Below are 25,073 nucleotides of genomic sequence, written 5' to 3'. Positions count from 1 at the left end.
CAATTTCAAAAGCCCCTGAAACTGTAGCCAATTAGCTATTTTATGTATTTTAAAAGTCACAATCACCTCTGATTTGCATCAAACATATAAATACACCTCCTTTTTGCACATACAGGGCACATAATGAGAAAGAACTAAAAATCTGGAAAGCAGAGAGTCATCGTATTTATTCTTTACCAGATTCTCTTCATTCACTGCCTCTTCCACTGATGCTCAGTATGACCTTTCATAACTGCACCAGTGCTTGTACTTCACCCCATACTCTCCCTATGCCCCTGCTACTTCTGGAGCTGATGTAATCTTTGTATAGTCACAGTTCAGATGTTTCAAACCCTTATTTATAAGGTATGTATGAAGACTGAAAAGAAATTATCTCTTTTAGTACAAAGATACTAATTAAGCTGAGTTTCTTTATTTCAAATGGCCCTGTTATGAGAAAATCTTGATTTGCCAAGAAAGCAGCAAAAATGACAAATCACATGTGGTATATAGAGTACTAGAATTGTCATCTATATGGGTTTATATAGGATTGCTAGGATAAAATCCAGACACTTCTCTGTAAAGTTGCAAAGGCACGTTACGTATGATCAAGGCCTATTTTCTTTCCCCCGGTACACCAAGGTTTATTATGAGAAAAAGAGTAATGTCCCAATCATCATATCTCCCCCTCCACCCAATTTCTCATTGCTTTTCCCTTTCATATTCCCCTACATATCCCCTGTAATCTATTATGTTATAAACTGGTTTTATTTAATTTTTCTTGTATTACTTAATCAGCTTGGGAGGAAGTCAGGAAAGCAGACTCTAACAGAGACTGCATTAAACCAAATCTGTCTTCAAATTTTCTGCTTTTAACTCTTCTTACCAAACACATTTTCCCTTCTGTCCTGATTGTACAAGGTGATACACTGTTGGGAGCACCTTCTACTTTCTCTCCCATGTAAAGCAATGATAACTATATATTATATATGCACTTGCCCACACACATACATAAACATAAAATCATATGTATAGCTCTATTATATGTAATAATATTTGCATCCTTTCTGTCTTATAACTGAGGTTGGTCTCTAGTGAGTCCTTAAACTTCATGGAGGTAGACATCCTAATAATAATCATCACCATGTCCTGGTAGATCTTACTTGGTTGCATGTTACTTCACATAACAAAATGAAAATCATCTATAAACTATTTGAGAGGTTGATTTCTGTTCAGCTGAATCAATCCCCTGTAAGATGATAAATTGTAAAGGCTCTTCTGCCTTTAAACCATTAAACCTGATTCATCAGTTTTTATTAGCACAGTTGTGTAAAGCTCTCCTGCTTAGCAACAAAAATCACCTCAGTTTCCTGTAAGAGCATTTCTAACTTGAATGAATCTGCAGAAAACTGCAAATAAGGTGCATATCAGCAAAAAAAAAAAAAAAAAAAAAAAATCTAAATGCTATTATATACTATAAGGTAAAAATCACCACTTTACAAAGGAATAAGGAATCCTGCTGGCAGTCTTCAAGGTCTTCCTTTAACAAATTATAAGTGCCTCAATAATTAAGCCCAGAAAGATGATCTTTACTTTTCTACCTCTGATTTATGCCTTACATGACACACAGATATTTCTAAGTTCAGAATACAGCAACTTACTTGTCCTTTCACAAGCAAAAACTTCTGCCAGAGTAGGAATAAGCCTAGAGAGAAAGGCAGCTCTCCTAATCTGCTTAACCAAAAATAAACTGGCAAAATGACATTCACAGACATTGCCAATGACAAATCACTTGCAGACCAAGGCAGGATGCATTTTTTTAAAGTATGCACTAAATTACACCTACTTGTTGTCGAATTTCTTCTTCCATCTTAACTGGGGATCCCAACTCTGCAACTTGTTTGACACCTTCACTAGCATACCCTCCATACTCCCAAAGTATGTAGTTTTTTGAGTGAGAACTACCAATGATAGCAGACCAGTGGTTGGTGCGTCCTATCAGGGAGAGAGGGGAATAAAATAAAATTAATAATCCAAACAACTTCAAAGCACAATTCCTAATTTGTTACTCAAGTGCAAGGTTTGAAGTGCCCAGTCTTCACCAGCACCAAGTTTCTGCATGCTGCCAGTTCCCACTACATCAATACACCATATCTTTAGAGTAATAAGAACAAGACAATGAACTACAGAAATACAGTGTAAAATGTCAGTAATTACTGGATATAACAACACGGGCAGCAATGGTGAGAAAGATTGTATTCCAGCTAACAAAGCAGCCTCCCAGATATCTTTTCTCTGCCAAAGACTTCAATTCAGGAAGTTTAAGTAATTTTAACTTTCCATGTAAAATATCTTTTGAGGGATGGAACTTGCAAGGGAAGACTTCAGTGGTCACCCAAAAGTTAACAGCAAGTTGTTTCCATTGGTAGGGGTGCTCATTAATTTAGGAAAAGAGCAAAGAAGTGAATTTTGGTAGGTCTATTTTCACTGAGTTTGCTTGTTCAAATTTCTCAGTGTAAGAGTTGTAAAGCTAGGCAAAGGATTCCTGGTTTGTTTCTTGTCTTGCTGAACAGAAAAAGAATAAAATGTCAAGGTTTAAAGAGAAAAATCTTATAGAAGTCTGATCGAATTGAAAAGAGAGTCAAGCAGAAATAAGGAGTCACACAAGTCCCACAGTCCTGGAAACAAAATTGAACTCACTTAAGTGTCAAATAACTCTGCAAAGATATTGGGAAAAAGAATGCTTAAAGGAAAAGGATGAGAAAATTAACTGCTCATATAAGCAGACAGTCTGGTAACAATGCAAAGACTCGGAGATGAGTGAGACAGAATGATGGAGTGAGATAATATTTAACTTTTTTCTTTTCAATGCAAAATGTAGAGAATAGCAGCAAAACCAGCTGAAAATTAGATGTCCTGGGTTTAGCAGTGGCAGTCATTTTTCTCGGTAGCTGGCGCAGTGCTGTGTTTTGACTTTCAGCTGGGAACAGAGCTGAAAAACAATGATGTTTTGGTTTGGCCAAGGACTTTGTGGGCCTCATGCTCTGCCAGGGATGAGGGGAGGCGGGAGGAAGCAGAGACAGGACACCTGACCCAAACTGACCAAAAAGGTATTCCATACCACAGCACGTCATGCCCAGGATGTAACTGGGAGTTAGCCGGAAGGGCTGGGTGGACTGCAGGTTTGGAGGAGGTATGGGTTGGTGCTTGATCGGGCTGGGGGGGGCAAGTTATCGGTCGCCTGGTGATGGGGTGTTGTATTCTCTTCCCTTGTTATTTTCTTTATCATTACTATTATTGGTGGTAGCAGTAGTGATTTGTGTTATACCTTAGTTACTAAACTGTCCTTATCTCAACCCGTGGGAGTTGCATTCTTTCTGATACTCCTCTCCATCCCTCCAAGAGTAGGGGGAGGGCAAGAACTGGGGGGGGAGTGAGTGAAAGCTGTCTGGTTGGGTTCAAACCACGACACTAGAATAAATGAATGAAAAATTAATAATGAAGTAAATAAGAGGAATGCAAATTTAAGAAGTAAAAGGTGGGTCAATGACATTGAAAAAGACAGTGTAGAGAATTGAATAGATATAGTCAGATTCAGGAACCTAACCACAGGAGAACAGAAAATAGATTAGAAATAAAAAATGAAAACCAATGGTAGGGGAAAAAAGAAAGCTAAAAAAGCATGGCAAGCAGAACAGATTGATAAGGGAGATGGCCTAGCAACACAGCAGAGCCTCTATCATTTCCTTAACGCTAAATTTGTACCAAAGTACACTTACTGAGCCCTGAATTATAGCCAGGCTTGATGTTTTCAGAATCAATTAAAGCTAAGCTGTACTTGAGCCCCATATGGAGGGCAAAAACCAAAATCATACCCAAAATAACTAAACCTCCACTCCCCCACAGGTAATAGTTCAGGAGACAACAGTGTCAATCAATGGTTTCCTAATCTAAGACTTAGTAGTTCCTTAAATATATACTGGCACTTTGTCAAACGAGAGATACTGTCATTCAGGTCTAGTGATGGGACCACCAGTTTTGCCTTCTTCCTAGCACACAGTTCTAACGATCTCACAAGTCATAGACAACAGCTTTCCCTGAAAGACTGTGACACTTAAGCTTACTGAAGGGGAAGAATTCACACAGTCCCTGCAAAAGAAAAATGCAGCACTACAGAGAGGAACCAGAGTGCCTTTAAGTCTTCAGTAATAATGATAATGAATTGTTCCATGGGCTCCAAAGCTTCTCTCCCTCTCTATCTTGAACAGGACAAGAAAATTTGAACTTTTTGCAATCAGAGCCTGGTCTCTTCCACCAAACACCTCTCCCTGAAGATATGGGCTCTGTAGAGCAAAACTGTTTCAAGAATTAGCTTCTGAACCCTTTCTATAGCTGTGCTAGATCTCTCTCCATTCAGTCTGCACACTCAGAACAAGACTGTGTTGCAGCAGTTTCATTCTAAGCAATGTTTCATAGACACATCTGATAACTCTGAAAAAGTCTTTTAAATTTAATGGAACAGAGGTATTTTAATTGCAATAGTATAATAAATGTGAAATTATTGAAATTATTGAGGACAACCTCAGAATAGTTTCCAAGAATTAAAAGGGTTGTGCTGTACATTGCAGGAATGTTTCTGTGTAATAGTAAAAGAAAATACTTCATTTGGCAAAAGCAGTTCTTTGGAGAAAAGCTAAGCAATGGAGTACCTATTGTTCAGGGATTTTTAAAGCAAATCAAAAGATAAATAAAATGTGCAAAGTATAATGACCTGCTTTCTATTTCACCCATACTGATATATATAGAATTTTTAATGTGATGCATTGGCAAATAATTAGTGATTTAACAGGCCATCATGAATAACTCTTTATTTTAACGTAATTACTCCACAAAATCAACATTTTAAAGAATAACATCAATGGCTAGTTTTCATTATTAACATCATTAGATTTGGATGAGATCTTTTTTGTGACTCAGAAATTTCAACATAAAATCTTACCAGCTGTTCTTACTGGGCTTAAACCTGTTAGCATTACATGCTTTTCATTTTGCCCCCCCCCCCTTTCTTTTTAACATTAATATTATTCACGACTTTCTCAGTGGGGAGAGACAGTCTAAAGAGTCCAATATTGTGGCAAACTATTACAACTTGCTTACTTTCATTCATGCACCCATACTCTTTATGTGCTTACTGACTTAGTTTTAAAAGAAAAGGCCATTTACCCCAATATTACATCATTAAGTCATAGTAATTTCACAGTTTTCCATCATTTTCTCATACACTATTTCTAACCACCAGCTGAATCCATGCAAATAATGCGGATAATATTGCACTCAGCAGATATACAAATAATGCAGCGACCTAAAAGGGCATTCCTGCAATTATTGGGCTTGCTTATTCATCTCCCATGTATTATGCTGACAAATAATATTTGAACAATGCTGGATTCAACTTAAAATTATGAGACTCAACATAAGCAATACTTCTTAGGCTGTTAAGACCCTGAGATGACTAACACAAAAACTGTATTTGAGTTATAATTGACATATGAAGTCTATATAAGTATCAGCCACAGACAACAGAACAAAGTTTAAAGACCAGTAAAATGAGACTCATGTTCTCAAATTGTTTCCTAACCCTTATTACCACAGACTGTGGAGTCAGTTATGAAGGAACAAATGCATAATACACGATTTTGTAACTTTAGCTCTTTACAGTTACTTGGGTTACTGCAACAAGAATACTGATTCTGTAGTTCAGAAACTTAAAAAAAAACAGGCAAAGCTCAGAATCCATATTTTATTTGTCTATTAAACTGACAAAGAAGACGATATTATAAAGGTTTATATAGCTAATTAGTGTCCTTGGGCAGCAAGATTCAAGGCTCACCAAAACTAACTAGAATCTTTCTAAAAGACTTTGAAGGAAAACATAGTGGTTAGATTGGCATGGTTGTAATATCAAAATGTCAGTGTGCTGTCCATCCATGGTGGCCTTTTTCTTAAAATTTCATTTCCTAACTGTAGATTATAAGCCAAAAAAAGTAACTTTTCCACCACAAAGAAATCTTGAAATTGTGATCTCATACATGCCTCCACTCAAATTATCAGACAAATCAACAGAATTTATTTTTAACAAATAACATTCACAAAAAAGATTCACGGATTTTCAATACTGAATGTTTTATATATATATTCCATATATCTCATAATTTGCACTGATGAGCTGTAAATAAGTAATGTGTCATACAGCAGGCTTCAACCCTCTTCACAGTCCCTATATGGTACAACAATAGCAAAAGAATAATACTCACGTGGAAAATCTTTGGGATGTGTTTTTTCTGACCAGTTTCCATAAAAAGTTAGCCTGTATTTGGCTGTTCCACAGGCACAACAATCTAAAATAGGTTTGTCAGTTACACCTTCTGAGGCTGAGTCTGAAAAAGCAGCAACATACCCATTGAAAAGGGTTACACTCAAACTCAGTAGATGACCACAATGTTGACATAATAAATGCTACAGGAAATAAATGTGATTCCAACACATCACCTTTTTTGTTTATTTTTAAGTTGGGCTACACTAGCTTAAACTTGAACCCTGAAGTACCTGGATCTTACAAATAAGTGGATGTAATAATTGAAATCTGCATTTTTTAATAAGAAGGCACTACTAATCCAGTCATCCTAAATTTGAAACAGATTTGTTTCTAGTTCTTATCTGATATGGAAAAAAACTCAGTTGGTCTAAAAACACAATAGGCTTTAATTTTCTGGACTGCCAAAGCACATAAATAACACAAATTTATTTTCAAAGCAATAACCAACTGCAATTCTTAGGTTTAGGAAAGGATGGAATAGCCCAGGATTCAATAAACTAAGCGCCCCGGAAACAAATGGGTTTCATATGAAGACCAGATAAAAAGTTGCAAGTATCACATTTAGGGGCAGACGAGGAAAACTGTAGGAGGAGCAGTATATGTGATAAGGAAGAACGTAATTAAACAGAAGATCCCAAAATAGAACCTGGACTGTTCAAGGTCTAAAACTTTTAGTTGGAAATAATGAGTTAAGAGAAATATGTACAACACAACAAGGAGGTCAGAAAGATGTTTTACTTTACCCTACCTTGTTCACAAATTTTTTTGGTGAGAGAACCCTCATCTTGAAAATAAATTATGCGCTTCTGCACAATACTGGCCCTATAAGGAGAGAGAGAAAAAACAAAGAAAGGGGAAAAAAAGAAAGCTTTAAATACATTTATTCCTTAAAGGAAGGAGAAAATGCATGATAAATAAGCAAAAGGACAGAACTGGACTGCTAAGACCTAGCCATATTTCCATCTTCTAACAACACATATACATACAGGACTACAGATAGGATATTTTTAATTCAAACTGAATTTGAATTTCATCACATTTTCAGAACCTTAGAATGTTATTACCTTCAGAGAAGTGATCACAGTCATAGGGTGAGGCTCTCTGCTCTTGAAATGCATGACAGTCAACTGAATATGCAATATTTCAATCAAATCATATTGAAATACTAAAACTGTATTCAATTTCAGAAACAACAGTACAGCTAAAGCAAGCAGCTGTTTGTAGGAAATTACATGGCACTGTGAAGAGACAAGTACTTTTGATATATGACAGTAATTCAGCGCAAATATCACGTAACACAGAAAAAGAGGTAGCATAAGATAAGGTCTTTAAAAGCAATTCAAAGGTTCCAGAAGACATGCCACTTTCAAGTAATTAAATGCAGAATAATTTATTAAGGCTTATAGTTAAAAAAAAAAAGTGAGTTTGTGAGCCTCAGAGGGGGGAGGGGAAGGAGGCTGAACCTGAAAATGATCCAGGCAAAACCATGCAGGTTTATTTTTCACAGCTGGAATGGTACAGATGAAATTTGGCTGAGGTTTAGCCTCCCATCTTAGAGAACATAAACTGAATTTTGTATCAAAGATCTTCAAGTCAGCAAAGCACCCAACCCAAGTTCTCCTTAATGATTAGGGTCATGTAACCACCATATGGTAAATATCGAAATCAATTGGAAAATAGGTTCAAATGGCTCGGGTGACCCCTTCCAGTACTAATCAAATCAACTGTATTCTTTGACTATTTTTTAACTATAAAAATTTAATTTGCATGTAAACTTCTATCTTCTTTCTATAAGAAAACAGAATTTTGCTAAAGTCAAAGACATTCTTTACACAGGTTTTTCTGAGGAGAAGCTTCTTCAGGAGCTGGCATTCTGTGCTTATCAGTGACGAAGCACATTCTTCCAGCAATGTGTTGTACCATCACTCCTTTTTAAAACTCTACATGGCAAGGGCCAGATTCTTGTCTTAGCTTAACCTTGCAGTCAAATATTTATGTTGTGATAACTTGAACTGCTCCTCACTCATACTAACTGAAGTCAGAAAAAAAGTGTCATGTGGGGTGTCACATGGACTCACCACTACCCTGCTGCTCTCACAGTCAATGTTCAACAACCCAACGTGTGCCGTCACTCACCTCCACAGGGAGGGCTCCCCCTCAACCAGCTCCTGATCCCAGGGAGAGCACACAGGTGCAGGAGCTCTGCTTTGAGGAGCAGCAGCTCAGAATGGCTGCCCCAGGAACTCCTTCATATTCTGGGCCAGTCTGACCAGTGAGCAACTATGGTCACGTACCCCATGGGCTCAGGACCTGCTTCCTGCCTCTGCACCACCAGCGCCACCGGGTGGATGGGACAAGAGGTGCACATGGGTGAGTTTTCCCGGGAGCCTGTCTCAGGGGAAGATTTAGTGGGATTTGGCCAAGGCTTCGGGTGGGGCTTTAGCCAGGGCACATGCACCTGCCACCCCTACCAACAAGTACAGAAGATGATGAGCATGGCCAGACTAGAGCTACATCCAGCCCAGAGTCTATACCCAAAAAAATCTTTCAGGTTTTTAGAAAACTGACTGAGAACTTGGCAATTGTCCCACTCCAGTTACCAAAATTAACATGCAATTGTACTGTGCTTTCTTTGCCAAGGTACAAGGCTAGAGTAGGAGCAGAAGGAATCCTTTGTTTCACATTGTAAAGCACCTGGGAGAATATGTGGGTTTTGTAAACTTCTCAAAGCTAGACCAAACCTGAAAGGGTGCACAAACTACAGCTCGCTCCCATCCATAGTAGTGCTGGCAACTCCTAGAGGAAGATGTAGTAAATGACAACACAGGCCACCAACCAACACTGTAAAAAACTGTGAAACAGGGAAGAGCAAGACTGATGTTTGCAAAAAGCAAAGACATGATCTGCCAGTATTTGGTGAAGGGCAACTCCTAGGTCTCATCTTTATAAGGCAGTGTTTACACTAGGGATAAATATGAGCCTGTAGTAAATAATAGAAAGTAAATGAAACCTATCTGTCTTTCATATTAACATGAGAACTATCATGAAGCAGTTTACACTGCCAGAAGAGACCGATCAAGTATGTGAGAAGCAGAATGAAAGATTTCTGAGAAATCTTTTTCAAGGTTTCCAGCAGGAAACAAGGAGAAAAATAAGCAAACAAAGCCACTAAAAGAACTGTTGGCAAGAACATGAGCCCAATGGCCAGCCTGTGGCACGCTACCTTAGTTTTTCCAGTCTTTGCATTGCAAACCAAAGACAACTTTAAAGACTTTCTGTGTGCTACACTGCAATTGAAAACCAATACTTGCATACAGACTCAGTGAAACACATACTATTTTTTATACACCATCAATCAGGTTTTGCAAACACTGTAGTATGCAACTGGAAAATCATGTATGATGATTAATAAAATGCAAAGTAAGAGCAATCTGAGCTGCAATGTATATGCATTGCCACAACTCACACATTATGAAGATGCTTTAATTTCTCATACAGCGGCCAGTTACCAGCAGCCATCCTCCAAGACTGACAGTAGGGGCAATAGCATCTTCATTAATGTCCTGGATGAGGGGGTAGAGTGCAACCTCAACAAGTTTGCAAAGGATATTGAGGGAACAGTTGACATGCTGGAGGGTAAGGCTACAACTCAGGCTGATTTCCAACAGATTTAAAAAACGGATTGGCATGAACCCCATGAAAAGTCAAAGTCTTGCACACAGGGTGGAATAATGCAGTTAGAACAGTACGGTATGGGCACCTGCTAGCCAGAGAGCAGCTTTACAGAAAACACCTTGGGGGTTCTGGTGGACAAGCTGACCATGAGTCAGCAGAATGCCATAGCTGCTGGGTCAGGAGCCACCAGCCTCCTGGGGAGGTGGGGGGAGTATCAGCAAAAGCTTAGTAACCTGGGAGAGGAATGGGATTTCTTCCCCTCCATTTGATAATTGTGAGGCCACATCTGGAGTATTACATTCAGTTGTGGGCTGCCCAGTTAAAGAAAGACACTACATTACTAGGGAAACTCCAGTGAAAGGCCATTAAGATTATTAGAGGAATGGAGCCCATGATGTTTGAGGAGAGGCTGAGAGAAGAAAATGCAAAGGACAGATCTTACTGCTTGTTGTCTTCAACTACCTATAGGAAAAATACAGAACAGGTAGAGCCAGATGTTTCTCAGAAGTGCATGGTGCTAGGATGCAAGGCAACAGACAAGTGTGGAGACAAAAAATGTCATGCAGATACAAGGAAAATCTTTCCTACCACAAGGACAATCGAAGTGATCAAACACTGAAAAAGGCTGCCTAGACATTCAAGGCCCCATGAGCCATTCAACACTTGATCAGATGCCTTCGCAACCTCCTCAAGGTACCTGATGTAACAACACCCATTTCAGGCAGGGATGTGGATTAAACAACTTCCGGAAGTCCATTCCAACCTACAGCATTCTATGATCCTCTGCTTTAAACATAACTTTAAAGAACAGGTTTGCCAAAGCTTATTCAAATGAACCAAACAAGACATCGCTTACAAAATCCAAACAAACAGGAAATCAGCTGCTTGATAAAGGAGCTCCCAAATCTGCAGATAACTATTATGAGTATTTAATCTGAGAAGCAGTTATTTTAAAAATAAAACATAGAAATGCTGTTTGAAGCTGAAAGTGTACTTATTTTTTTTGGTTGCAGTTGCCCTGTCACTGTGAAATGTCACGGGAACAGTTCCTTTTCTAACAACAAAAGCTTCATAGCTTTCCGAGTCATTGTCTCTTCAGCTGTGTTTGAAATTATAGACAGAGCCAACAATCTAAATGGGAGTTTTGTGACTGATTCTAAGCGGAAGAATATTGTTATGTTATAATAAATACCACTACACAATTTTACAAATGCTCAGAGAGAAAACATATCAAATAAATTTTTAAATATTATTTGTTTTAATAACCAGCTTCTAGATTGAAGACGGACCCAAGCATCTGATCAGTGTATCTGCCTAGGTTTTATCACTACCTTTTGTTCCCTTTTTTTTTTTTTGACATAGTTCTTCTTCCTCTATAAAAGTTCTGATTTGAACTAAAGATTGTTTCTTTGGTTTTGAGTCTTAAGAAACCCACTTAACAATGGAAAGGCTAACTTTGACAGAGAGTTAAGAAAGCTTTTAAGACTTTACACAAGATACACATCAGCTTAGTCTGCTTGAATCCTTATCACCACCTCCAACATCCAGCATTGTCTGAACTTTATGAGAAGAGGAGAGGAGATCCATTTGCTTTCCCCTACATATTAACATACTGAAGTGGATATTTAAACTTTTTCTCTCTTTGACTAAGCTTGCAGGAATAAAAAAGAAAAAGGAAACAAATATGACTCCAAAAATCTGCTTGTTTCCCATTTTCTTCAAAGTGACACTCTGGATTTATGTTTAAACCTTTCCATCACCAAACTAAGGAGCAAAACTGATTGTTACAGGCATTTATACACCTAGCAGCACCTGGGTTTATTTATTAAAACAAACTCCCCAAAGTGTTACTTATTATTTGTTTTGCAGTTCTCTCAGCAAAATCAAGGAATATCTAGCAGATTCTGTAACATTTGTTTTGGTAATACTACCTCAGAGTGCTGTTGGTTGGATACAAGAAGGTCAGAATCTCTGTCCTGTCTCAGTTTGGTCAGACCATATCTGAACATGTGGGGAGGGAGACCTGCCCTGAAGGACTTCCCTGACACAAGAAGGTCCCTCTCCAGCACTCTTCCACAGCAATTGTACCATCCTGCTGTGAAAAGCTCTACTAAAGTTACATAAATTGCATTTGGGTTACTGACAATCAGGAAATGTCAGAGACCATAAAAACTCAGTGCAGCTTTGGGAATGCTCCAAGTTATACCAGAAACAGAGTTGATGGTTTGGTATGTTTTGGGAGTTTTTACCTCTTTCTTCCATAAAAACAGCTTTCGATCATCTTTCTTGCTCTTTTTGTCAAATACCAGCATCAACAGAAATACTCTTATTTTAAATTGCCAATGTACAATGACGTGACAAAAGAAGGAAAAGGATCCATATGAACTGTTCCTATGACATTTTTTAAGCTTACGTCAAAACCTCTAAGCACAATATTAGAATTACATTTTAATAAAACAGGTTTTGCCAGAACTGGTAAGGATACCTTCAGTTTCATCTGGATATTGAGAAATCATCACATAAATCACTGGATTGCAGAAAATAACTTTTTCTTTTCTATACTATACTACTTATGAGTTAATCTTGTCTTGCCCCTCTAGCCATCAAAATTATTTTCTTTCTGATTTAATTATTATAAGTTGTTTCCCACCCCAGAACCCAACTGAGAATAATTATACTCAACAGAATGCTAAGTTCATTTGCTTTTTTGGTTGTGTTGTTCTTAGGAGACAAGGGATTTCTGAATGCACCATTTAATCTTATCACTAGAAAGAGAGGTGTAAAACATATACATCTATAATTTTGTTGGCATTAGTAGATGCCATCATTCTGATGCTTTATTTAGGACATTCTCATTCCATTTCCTTTTGTGATATCTTATAAAACAAAAAAATAAAACAAAAAACCACAACATATGTTTCTGGCAAGGTCAGGAAACATACAAACTCCCAGAAGTTTACCAACAATATTTATTTTCATTGCTAATATTTAGGAGACTCTTATTAAAAATAAATGAAATTACCTCTGAAAGCATATACAACACTTTAGCCATTAGATGCCCAACAATTTTTACACTGGAAGGGTATTTGACAACTACAATCTCCAAAATAATTTTCAACTAGGAAAGCGTGCCCAGTCTCACCAAAGAACAAGCTCCATCTACACTAGAATCTAATTGAATCTAATTTTGTCATCAGGCACCATTGACAAAGGTCAGTACTATTAACAACTTGCACGAAGTTATTCCTTTCTGTATGTCTAAGAAGCTAACACAGATGGTGCAGGTTCTGTTGTTGCTTCGTTGGATTTGTTTGTTGTTTAGTAAGTTGTTCACATAGTTGGAAAAAACCACTGAGACATGATATGTGATGCTGGATAAATAACAGTAACATTAATGTGAAATGTATCAATGTTGCCATAATGCAATAATTACATCCTTGCACAGGATGAGTGCTTTTTCTGTAATAGATTAGTCAAATGACTAAATAAATAAATAAAAGCTGCTCACTTCTAAACCATTCAGTGCGCACATATACACCCAGAATATCCCTCTGCAGTTTTACATTTTTCAGCATTTCACCCATACTGTAAGAAAATATAATGGAGAGAAATCCCACAGCAAGAGCAAAGTACTTCAAATTTGTCCTACAAATTTGCTCTAGCTTCAAAATCCTTTTGGTTGTCCTTTATATCGTACTCAGGTCTACCACCACACATGCCTATGGGAGCTCACTTACTTCAGGACTGATTTGGCCATCATGTATAATACAACAAAAAGCTCTAAGGGAAAACACAATTATATATGCTGCTATCTTGTATTTGTCCTCAGAAAATTTCTCTGTTCTTTGCTAGTATGGCCACAAGACATAAATATTTAATCTAAAATCTTCAGGATAAAAACTCATACTGACAAAAGTATTTCTGACATGTACACTACACCTATTGTGGGAGGAGAATCCAAAACGACAGAAGCAAAAAGGATGAAAGGAGGAGTTTGTCTAGCACTCTTGGGCAAATTTCATATTGCTTAAAGCCCACAGCTCTTTGTGGGCTGCATCTTCATCAGGTATTTTGCTAGCCACTACTGTTTGTAGCAAGTACCATCTCCTTTAATTTTAAAACTAGGCATTATAAAGAGAAGGCAGAAAAGATTGGATAGGACTGGATGTTTGGGGAATAGATTTATTTTATTATTCTGAGTATGGGTTTTGGGATGTAGATAGAAACAATCTAGCAAATGTGGGAATATTGTTTTTATCAAGCTAGTGGGCCCAAAGTCACCCAACTTGATAGCTGCATTCATTGAGCTAACTTGTGATAAGAACTGATGCACTGCATTTGTGTATTAACTAATAAATCCAAAAATCAAAATGAAAAAAATTAAAACAACAAATAAAACTTGTCCAGAATTATTTTTATTTCTGCTTAAAAGGCCTGTGAAACCCATATAACACCCAGTTGTCAAAGACTTGATTCCTCTGGCTGTTCAAGAGAAGCAAGAAAAGGGGCAATTGTTGCCCCTACCACTGCCCCCATTTTCAGTCTCTAGTCTGCCCTACCTACTTTATATGGCAAAAAATGAACTATACTGGCAAAGGTACCATTTCAAACCCTCCAATATGCACTATTCTTCACCAGTGCTCAAGCTCCTTGCTGTCACTACTTGACCTCTGCTGATCTTGCTATTATTGAACAGCAAGTGTGGACAGCTGTGACATGGTAAAAAACATATTTGCCCTTTTACATTTCTTTTAATCTTTATATCCTACACATATTTCTCTCCCTTGTCAAGCCACCTACCCCCACTCCAGGTTGGGGGGATAAAAAACAAGAAAACAAACCCACAAACAATGTGGGCTTTTTTTATATTTTATTAAAAAAAAAAAAAAAGAAAAATAGGTAAAAGTTAAACTTCAACATAATTGTCCAGTCAACGAAGCTTAAAAAAATTCCCCAAAACTAGAAAAATTGTTCTAAATCTTTAATATCTGTAGGGGATTCAGGAAGGAAGGATGAAAATTTGCAGATATAACCCAAAAATATCAGAGCTGTCATTCTCCAGCTATTGCTTTGGAAGAGGTGTCAACCAGCAATGTACTGAATTATTTGCCTGTACAGACAAAAATATGTCAGAGAAACATCCTAACCAGGTCCACCCACTTGTGAAATACTGATTACTGGGTATTCAGTAGCAGGAATCCAAACTGGAGTAAAGTGTTTGATGTCTTCCCATCAAGAAAAATCTTAATCTCATTTCAGTTGACAGGAGCTTGAAGGTTAATGTGCCACAATGAACAGAATTAATACCCACTGAAACTAAGATAATTTCACTTGATATTAAAATGCTTAAAAGCAAAAAGAAACCTTAAAATTATGACTATATCTGCCTAGAGAAGTATTATTTGGATGCAGTTCCTTTAGCACTTGAAGTCTGTCACCACATATCCACTGGAACTGGATCTGAAACCATCAGAAGAGACAGCACAGCTGAGACACACGTTTCAGCTTTCAAGATTTAATACCTGTAATATCTGAATCTCTTATACCTGGGCTTTTCTGCTGAGACCGTAGCCTACCAAACATTCAGACAGCTCATGCCAAGATAAATGCCTGTTTAAACTGGAAGACATGAGTGAAGAGAAATGAAAGGAAAGAAAAGACCAATCAAGATAAGAGGGCACTGAACTGTTCCACATTCCTCATTCCGAAGGGACAGTACATGGGAAGAAGGCACATTCAAATTGTATTTCAGAAATAGCCGAAAGACCACCCTGTTCATGCAACTTACAGTTATAAAGATTGATCAAATTAATCCATGAAGTTATTCTACATCATTAGGCAGGTTTTCATCAAGCTTCTCTTTGTTCAACATCTGCTGCAACAAGTTTGCAGCTGAGGACAATGTCAGGTTCAGTCTTCAGTTCATACAATTGTTATGGTTGCAAAAATTTGTTGCAGTAAGGATTTGTAGCCAGTATTATTGCAAAACATCGATAGGTAGATTTTTAGAGAATGTAGTGCAGGGAGCCTGTACAGCAGGGTTTTACTCTTCCTGCTTCAGTCCTAGAAATGACAAATTGAATATAACCTTCTACTGTCTGATTAGCTGCCACACCAGCTGCAATTTTGCTACAAGAGATAAAAAAAACAAGCTGGCCCCAGTAACCTACAAATAAATAAAAATATCAATACCAGAGCTGTGCTCTTCATTCTATGTTTGGGAATACTGAGCAGCTGCTTGGACAATGCAAAAATGAAACGCTCACATGTACTGCCACTATGAATGATGCGAATAAGAAGTTGCCTTTAAAGTATACTCTGCCAGGATTATTGACAGGAAGCACAGAGCTTCCAATACTTCTATTGTTTCGTGGACATTAATATTAACAAACCACAGATTAGCCTCAGACAAGTTCAGTAACCTGATCTCTTTTATTGTGCTCTAATCAATGCAGGAACAGAAGGCCAATGCCTAATCATTTACAGACAACACCTACACATGGACTGAGAAAGATTTTGAACGATTTCAGTACAAAGTTACAGCAGAAATCACCTTTGGCTTACTAGTGGAATTTCAAAGTATATTGACGGAAACTGTGTACAGGGCATGCATTCATTGAAGCTGAATGGAACAACTCTAAGAAGGTCAGCCCAGCAAACAGACCACAGCAATCCTTGAAGTTTAAAGACAACAAAAAACTGAGTCCGTTGTGATTTTACCTCACCCAGATTATTGTGCAAAGGAAAAACAATATTGAATGTTTAACTAGATTAGGAGACGGTAAAGGCTGGGTGACAGAGCTGGCTTTTTAATAAGAATTGATGTAAAAGAGATTCATAAGCATGAAAATTGATGTGGGGATCACTTATGAATTAGGTATCTAAAGGCTCAAAGGAATAAGGAACCGGAAGCTGAATGGAATGATAAAGATAATTCAGCAGCTAAAGCAGCACAGACCTGGGACAGTGAAATATACAGTAGTCACTTTTACTGGAGCACAGCAGAACAAAAGGACCAAGAAAATAAATGGAGAAGGAGTTGCTAAGCACACTATGTGAAAATCAGAAAAATACCCTTAGGATTAAGAAAATAACTATGTTGAAAGGTACTAAAAAAAAGAAAGCATTAGGAAAAGAATCAAAAAATGTCCAAGATATGCATAGGGAGGCAAGAACAAAGTCTAGTCCTCTCTCTGCTGAGAATTGTGGATGTGATTACATATACATTATATACAATTAGCTCCCCAAAACTGTCTGGGATAACGAACCTCCTTGGAGGTGACTCATTCCTCCTCAAGGTGGTTGGTTTGAAGCTTTTTCTATAAAACATCATTCAGCAGCAGGGAGAGGAAAACAACCCAACAGTATCAAAAAGCCTTTTGCCTCTGTGGCACTCTTGAAATCTTGTTGATCTGGATAAAGGTCACCATTTAATGGAAGAAGTGATTACAATGATTACAACTACGCATAAAGGACAAGGGATTAAGGAAACACTATGCAGTCTGTATCTCCCTCAATCATCAGGACAAGGAGAGCACACAAATAGCACTGTTAAAGGAGCACTGTGAACAGCAGTAAGTAGAAATGAAAGGATTAAGACCGTGAATTACCCTTCATATTAATATTAGCAGCTTTGAGAAGCAGGCATAGTCTAGGATCTAGGATCCAGCCCTACCAAGTTTTATGTGGAACAAAAGTGAAGTTAATTAGATTAAGTTCATTAGAAACTCTGAGAAGGAAATGTCTGAATGTGGATAACAGAGATGTACTGCGCATGATTACAGACACAGGAGGAAATAGAGCAAGATATCAGAGTTGAAGAGACAAGCAGGGCTGCTCCTCCAGTATTGTGTATGGGAAATATACGAATCAGTTGTGGTTTTGTGACGGACACACCGGCAGTGCAATTTGAACTCTTCCAGTAACTGGTTTAGATTTCAAAACTGAAGCAACAAAGAAAACAGATCTCCTGATCTTCAAGACAAAACTGCAAGATACCAATCTGATATTGGTTTTCATAGCAGGCAGTTATTTGCTACCACGAAGCATTTACACAGAGAGACAGAATGCACACATGCTTTGAAAATTAAAGCATGCAATGATGTTGAAGGTGTTTTGAAAACATAGAGGTGCCCTGCAATCTTATGCTGCTGTTGATTGTGAGATGGCATTGCATTCAGAACTGACCAACCTTCCACTGAAATCAATTACCAACTTCAGTTTCACTTAATCAGAAAGCAATCACAGCCTGAATTTCATCTGATGCAAAAGCAGCCACTGGAAAACTGAAAAATTATAAGGACAGCACTTAAAAATTATTCTTGTTGAACTCAATGGCTTACTGATCATACACATTTCTGAGTATCTGTGAAATTTGCTTCCTGTTAATGAGTTTCCCTTTACTTTGTTGCCTGAACAAATTTAGTACTTTGTGTGTAGAACTATGTGCAGCAAAAATGCAGACAAATACTATAAAAGTGGGAAGAATGAAGAACTACTTGGGTTTCTTCACTGTATTGAAAACAATGTTTTGTCCACAACTTATACAGAGCAATTAGATAAATAGCTGTTTATTAGTATTTGTCATCTAAATTAACTTTGATGAACAAGACAATTCCTTTATGAACCATCATGAAATGGTGGCATCTCAGTATACAGCATCACCTCTGCAGTAGGGAACATTTTTCTATTTTTTAGACAAGTTTCATGCTCATTGTGTATCTACTTCAAAAAAATACTGCAAGGCAATTGCATCCTGAGAGATTACACCTTTTTCCTATGTACCAAGCAAGCGTATATTCAATTTTCAGAGATATGTATGGCAAGCAACATTAGGATGGGTAATCTGTAGAATTTAAATGAGGTGTTGGTACATATTAAATGTATCACTAGGGTAGATACAAGATGCAGTAAGCCAGCATCAAGCTCATTACCTCCCTAACAAACAGAGCCGATTCCTTCTCTAGACACAGGCCCTAGGCATCCGCAGCTTATATACATTCTGCAGCAAATGAAAACCCAGGAACCACTGAAGGAATCAAGCTTGCTTTCTGGTGCATTGCAAGACTTCAAACTACATTCTGCTGAAGCAGTGAACTGACTGGGCAACAGATCTATTTATTCAGGAAAGCAGTGCAGAAAGCATTCAGGCAGCAAAGATACTTAATGCATGTCTAATGAAGGAGAAAAGACAGAAAAAGTGGGTATGTAATTACTGCAAGAAAAAAACCCACACTCAATTATTTGTTGAATTTAATGTTTCAATCCTTTCATAAGCCTCTTCAAAACACTGTCAAACCAGGTAAGTAAAAAGACAACAAGAATCAATTCATCAGTTTACATGAAGATCAATTATTATTTCTAGGTGCTCTTTTCCTTTCATAATTTCTAAAGAATTGCAGTAAGCCACGTAGCAACTGCTTTAAGGAAACAAATCAGAACTGATTTAGTGGTGCTTCACACAAAAAAAAAAAAAAAGAAAAAAAAAGAATTAAGCTAAATACAATGTTCAGGTTCTGAACACTCTTAAAGAGTCTCCAGTTAATATATTTAAATCCACATGAGAATTTAAAAACTATTCATTATAAGTAAGGATGGCAGGATCCAACGCTTGGTTAATTCAGCCATTTGCCTTTCATACTGAAATACAGTTGTGCTTGAAATTTTACCTGTAAAAAGTATTCTGCAGTATTCTGTGCTGGATTCTTGTGGCATGCAGGCAGTTCAGCAAATACTGAACTTGGCATGCTAGAAAAATTTTGCTAACACAGAAAATTTCACACAAATCAGCACACCCAATATACCTTTTTTAACTTAACTGCAGGCTTATTGTACACCCTCATAGTGACACAGAGCCCTGAAATACCTGAACAGATTGGATCGCAAAGGAGCAAATGACAAAGAAGATGTGCCATCTTTATGACTAATTTAAATTAGACTTTGTAGCCTCCAAAAATTGCCAGCGTTTCAGTATTGAGACCATAAACTGCTAATTTCATCTCTCTTGTCTAAGTCTGTAAACATTTTGAGTAATAGAGGATCTTCCCAAGATATTCTAAAAAGCACATTTTACTAAGACCTCCTAGTCACAGGGCACATACTGTATAAAATTATTGGTCACTAAAATTAAAAATTAGCCACATCATGTTACTTAGCTCTTTCATTATCTCATTTCATCATTCTGGACCCATTCTGCCCTTCACTTTTGTTGATGTGAAACGAGAATACTGTTAAACTGCAGTAAACAGAATTACGTTTCTATTACAGTGGGCTCACTGGTGCCTTGGGTTTAACACAGAGGCAAAAATCTCTTCATCTATAAACTGCAGAAATAGTATATTTTGATTCATAAATAATATTTTTTTAAATGTAGCATATTACATTAAAATAACACGTTCACTTCCTGACATAATTCCCTTCCTTTACATGAATTACCATGCACTGAGATAGCTTAATTTCAATTCATGTAGTTAAAAACCCCACTGATTTAAAATATTCACTAAAACAAAATGAAAACATTTGAGATTTCATCAATAGCAATTCTGCTTTATGTTTTGAAAGGAAATCGAATTATGATTATGATGATTATTTTTGTTCCTTTCCACTCTTTGTTTCCCCTTAAAAATTGACAATGTCATTGAGTTCAAATTAAACATCTGTTTGTAAAATAAGCAGGAGTGCTCCTGACAGCTGCTGCTGCATAGCAAACACTCTACAGCTGCTGGGTTCTTAAATTAACAACGATTTTCATTTACAAACAGCAAACAACAAGAAAATTATGGAGACCGTTTATTTATTATTTTTTTAATCATCCCACTACTTGACATTTATGAAAATACAGACTCTACACTAAAGACTTGGCCAGAAAGAAATCAGAATTTACCTGATTTATTTCTCCACTTACTGGGAGCGAAATTCAGACAACATCAGGTTTCAGTGTAAGATACTTCAGATATATTCTTTCCTTATATGTCTTAAATATTTTTGCATTTCCTCTCTCATATATGCAAATAGATGTAATAACTCTTTGAGGATTTATTCTCCTTCAACACAAATTTTGTCAATAAAAAATACTACTGGATAAAATATTTTATTGATTTTTTTGCATAAATCTAAGATTTCTAAATGCACAGACCCCAAATCTCAGATTTTGTCTTTTTTTAAAAAATGCTTACACATTAATTACATCAGAATTAGATGGCAGGAACTTTTGGACAGCAATATTCTTGTGTTCAAAACAAATGAATTTGCTTTTTCATGTGTTTAGAACTCAGGTGTAACTCACTGAAGAGTTTCAAGTTCAGTGTACCTATGCACATGCATCAGTATTTTCATTAATAACATGAATAGAGAACAAGTCCCTGACTGCAGACAGTATCAAGCTGTAATTACTAAACACAAAGTCCTAGTTTTAGATAAGAGCAATTATTTGTACAAAGAAATGGAAAAGCAAATGAGAGAAGCATTTGATAGGAGGATGAAGGTAGTACATGTTCTCTTATGAAAAGCAGCAAACTGCTGGAAGCACTTTCTCTAGGACCACATGGAGTCATGTGAGGCATCTGCAGGATTACAATGCCCAGTTCTGGGCACCAGAATTCAAGGATATGGATCATATGGGGACAGCTTAGACAAGGCTGATGAGAACAATCAGATTTCTAGAAGGGGGGCTTGAAATAGGGTTACAGTACCTGAGAATAAGGGACATCAGAGGAATCATTTTAGCAAAACAGTAGCAGCAACACATGTAAGTATTAGCACACCTTTCTTATGGGGACTGCCAAAGCTCCAACTCTAAGAAGAAAGGAAGTGGACAGGGGCAACTCATTCATAGTACATCCTATTGTCATGCTGTTGTCAGACAGTAAAAGACCTGGCTATTTCACCAAAATCCCTTCTGACATCATTTATCATGGTTTCCCTATTTATCTTCAAGCTTTGGATCAGAAAGTAGACCTACATAATATAGGTATAGTAGCACTACACCTGACATACTACTTCATGCGGGTTTTTTTCCAGGTGCACAATTTAAACACATAGCAGGTATTCTTAACAGTGGTGACAATCTAGAAGGACCAAGAAACTCGGCATGGATAATTCCTAAGAAATAAAAATGAAAGTTTTAAATATCCAACACATCTCTTTAAGTACCAGATGTGAATACAGTCAACTTCTGATCAGCTCTGTGTTTGAGTCTATGTTGAATGCGAACCCGAATAATTAATCTCAATTGCAGATATCTCCAGAAAATCTGGAGAAAATTCAACAATGATCAAAATGGGAACTGACATCAGTGTCTTATCATGAAGCATGTTGTACTATTCTAATCCTGGCATTCCTACCCCACTGCTCGTCAAAAGACACTTTTGTTTGCTTCTGTTAAAAGCTTGTTTTACAAAAAAAGAAGTATTTGTGCAAAACAGTAACCATATGGACCAATGAGAGTACTTGCACGTTAATTGAAAGTATCTCAAAATGTACCATGACACTGATTTTTCTAAATATGAAATTATTGTAGGCATTTTGAATGTACTCTTCCACTATAAAGCCATAACTATATTCCCCTTACTGCTAAGAGAAAAGACCATCATCCTCTCCTTACTACTTTTTTTTTCCACATTGTGTTTCTACTGCTTTGAGTCCTGAAAGAGTAAACCCTTCTTCCAGTAGCAAACCCATTAAGTTTCTTTGCAACGCTACACCTTGCAACAAAACAGCATATGAATGAATCTAGCTAGATTTTATAGGATCACTAAATTAATTGTGCTATAACAAAGATTAATTACAACACCAAAAAATTACAAGAAATCCATTTACAACGTTCCAAATTCATGTACTCCCATTGTGAATTTACACAAACAATATTCTATGTGTGAGAACCTAGAAGTGAAACGGGTTATTGTTTTAAATGTAGATGTGTTTAGTCAGTAGATCCAAGGGACTGCTACTGTGTATGTTAAAATGCAAATATGCATTTCTACAAGCAAATATTAGAGCTGCTATAAATATAGAAGGTGTATAGGAATGCAGGTTATTCTTCTTTCATAATACAAGTAAACTCTCTGTGGGTGTTTAGCCTAAAAAATGAAATATAGAGCAGTTAGTTACACAGCGATATTTACATTTTTGTCTTTTGTCTTTTTTTGTTAAAAAAAAAAGAAAATAGCTGGATGAAGAAAACATTTAAATTATTTTTAAGGAATTAGAATAGTACAATACTAACTGTCATAGTTTAACACAATATTTTCTGTCTTGCAGTGTTTTATAGAGTCACTGGCCTCTATTTATATTTGCGAAAACAGAGGCATTGAAAAATGAGTTGAGCTGTAATAACCAAGTGTGAAAAATAGGAATGGACCCAAATCTACTCACTTCCAATCTATGCCCGTAGCCATTTAAAGCTGTGTGCATTTCTGTTACATCAGCTTCTAAAAGTGAAGAGCAGGGTAAAAATGACAGCATGTCAAAAAGAATTGCATATGGAAACTTCACATTTTCTATATATCAAAGGTTGCATTTGTTCTAAGGACTGTTAGGATGTATAGAAATATCTTAGATTGCTAACTTAATTGTGCAGAAATACAGAAAGTGGCTACGTAAAATATTTAAGCTATGCACGAAGAAATATTAAGCTATGCTGTTATTATCTCTATGAAAAATTAAGTTCAGAAGCTGTTTACTGCTGCTGTCAACTAGAGGTTAACTGGAAGATACAGATTTGTATTTCTTTAAAGATTAGCACAGGAATTTTGATCATTTGCATGCAGAAGACATTAATTCCACTGGGAAAAACAATATAGCTATTTATAATATGAGAACTGTTACCTTCTATCTTTCCATAAACTGTATATAATTGGTACTAAAAGCTCTTGCTGGGCAAAGCAGAGAGATTATTCTCCGTGTCTTCTTGGCCATTATATTTAGTCATAATGGAAAGCTTTCAGTAAATGCTTTATAACTGTGCTTAACTGCTCCAGTATTAGCACTCTAACAAACAGGCAGATAAAATTGTTGACATGTATCTGGACAGTTGCACAGGAGGACTGAAAGGATAACTGGAAAAGACTGAATAACAGGCTAAATATCCAATTCAGACAAGAAGGGTTTTTTGTTGCTTGCTTTTATACTTTGAGTATTTGTAGAATCATAGAATAGTTAAGGTTGGTACAGTGAAGTTGTTCTCATAGTTATGGTAGCTTTGCTACAATAGCACAACTACCTAAAAGATTTTGCCAATACATACCTGATCTACTAAATATATCATAGTTTTTATATTAAAATTCCTCTACTCTCTGACTACATACAAGCAAACCTTGATATAATTAAAATCATGGAGATCGTTACATATGCAGAAAAACAATGTTTCACAATTTTCCTCAAAAAATAGAAAAAAATTCCCTGGAGATGGCTCAGAAAATATTTCTAGAAACATACAGTAGAGACATTATGTAAATGCAATGATTTCTGCAAGTAGTAATGGTAATAAACGCTATTTACAGATACCAGGTTTCAATTTCTTGGCTGTTTAATTATACGTATAGCAGAAAGAAGGAACTTGTCAGCAAGAACTTTTGTTATATTTACCATACAAGTCACATCCATTGCCTGAGAACTCAATTATTCCAGGAGCCAATCAAAGGATTGTGGTTTCTTTCCTAAATGGTAAATTGAATACAACTTATCTGCATACAGTCATCATTCACTACATTAACAATTAATCTGAGACTCAGCAAAAAATCACCAAATGCTAAAGGAGAAAAAGGTAATTACGATCTAGCAATACTTGACTCCATGAGATCTGCACCAGCTGACAGATAGAATCAATTTGGATATTAACAAGATTCTTCCTACCATGAAATTTTAATATGTGACAACTAAGACAATTTACATTTTCTTCACTCTTGTATTATACAATGGAAATCTAGTATACATTTTATACATATGTGTGTATATATATATGTATGTATGTATGTATATATCATTCCAGTACTTCCAGAAAACTATTTGTTCTGAGTTTTACATCAATTACAGGGTCAGACCTCTA

General features: G+C 36.7%; 1 protein-coding gene across 1 annotated transcript in view; it reads right to left on the bottom strand.

Annotated features, from left to right (window-relative positions):
- The window catches only part of SPON1 (spondin 1), a 191,289-nt gene that overhangs the window by 124,142 nt on the left and 42,074 nt on the right, over nucleotides 1-25,073 (bottom strand). The window contains exons 4-6 of the mRNA XM_061356650.1: nucleotides 7,104-7,177; nucleotides 6,294-6,416; nucleotides 1,826-1,974 (exon numbers count right to left, since the gene is read on the bottom strand). Coding sequence (XP_061212634.1) covers nucleotides 1,826-1,974; nucleotides 6,294-6,416; nucleotides 7,104-7,177 — 346 coding nt within the window. The remainder of the gene's footprint in view (nucleotides 1-1,825; nucleotides 1,975-6,293; nucleotides 6,417-7,103; nucleotides 7,178-25,073) is intronic.

The sequence above is a fragment of the Neopsephotus bourkii genome, unplaced genomic scaffold (assembly GCF_033783945.1).
Source record: "Neopsephotus bourkii isolate Nb327-2 ecotype Australia unplaced genomic scaffold, CSIRO-AGI_Nbou_v1 NB_860, whole genome shotgun sequence".
Taxonomy (NCBI): domain Eukaryota; kingdom Metazoa; phylum Chordata; class Aves; order Psittaciformes; family Psittacidae; genus Neopsephotus; species Neopsephotus bourkii.
This window is presented reverse-complemented; position numbering and strand designations above follow the sequence as displayed.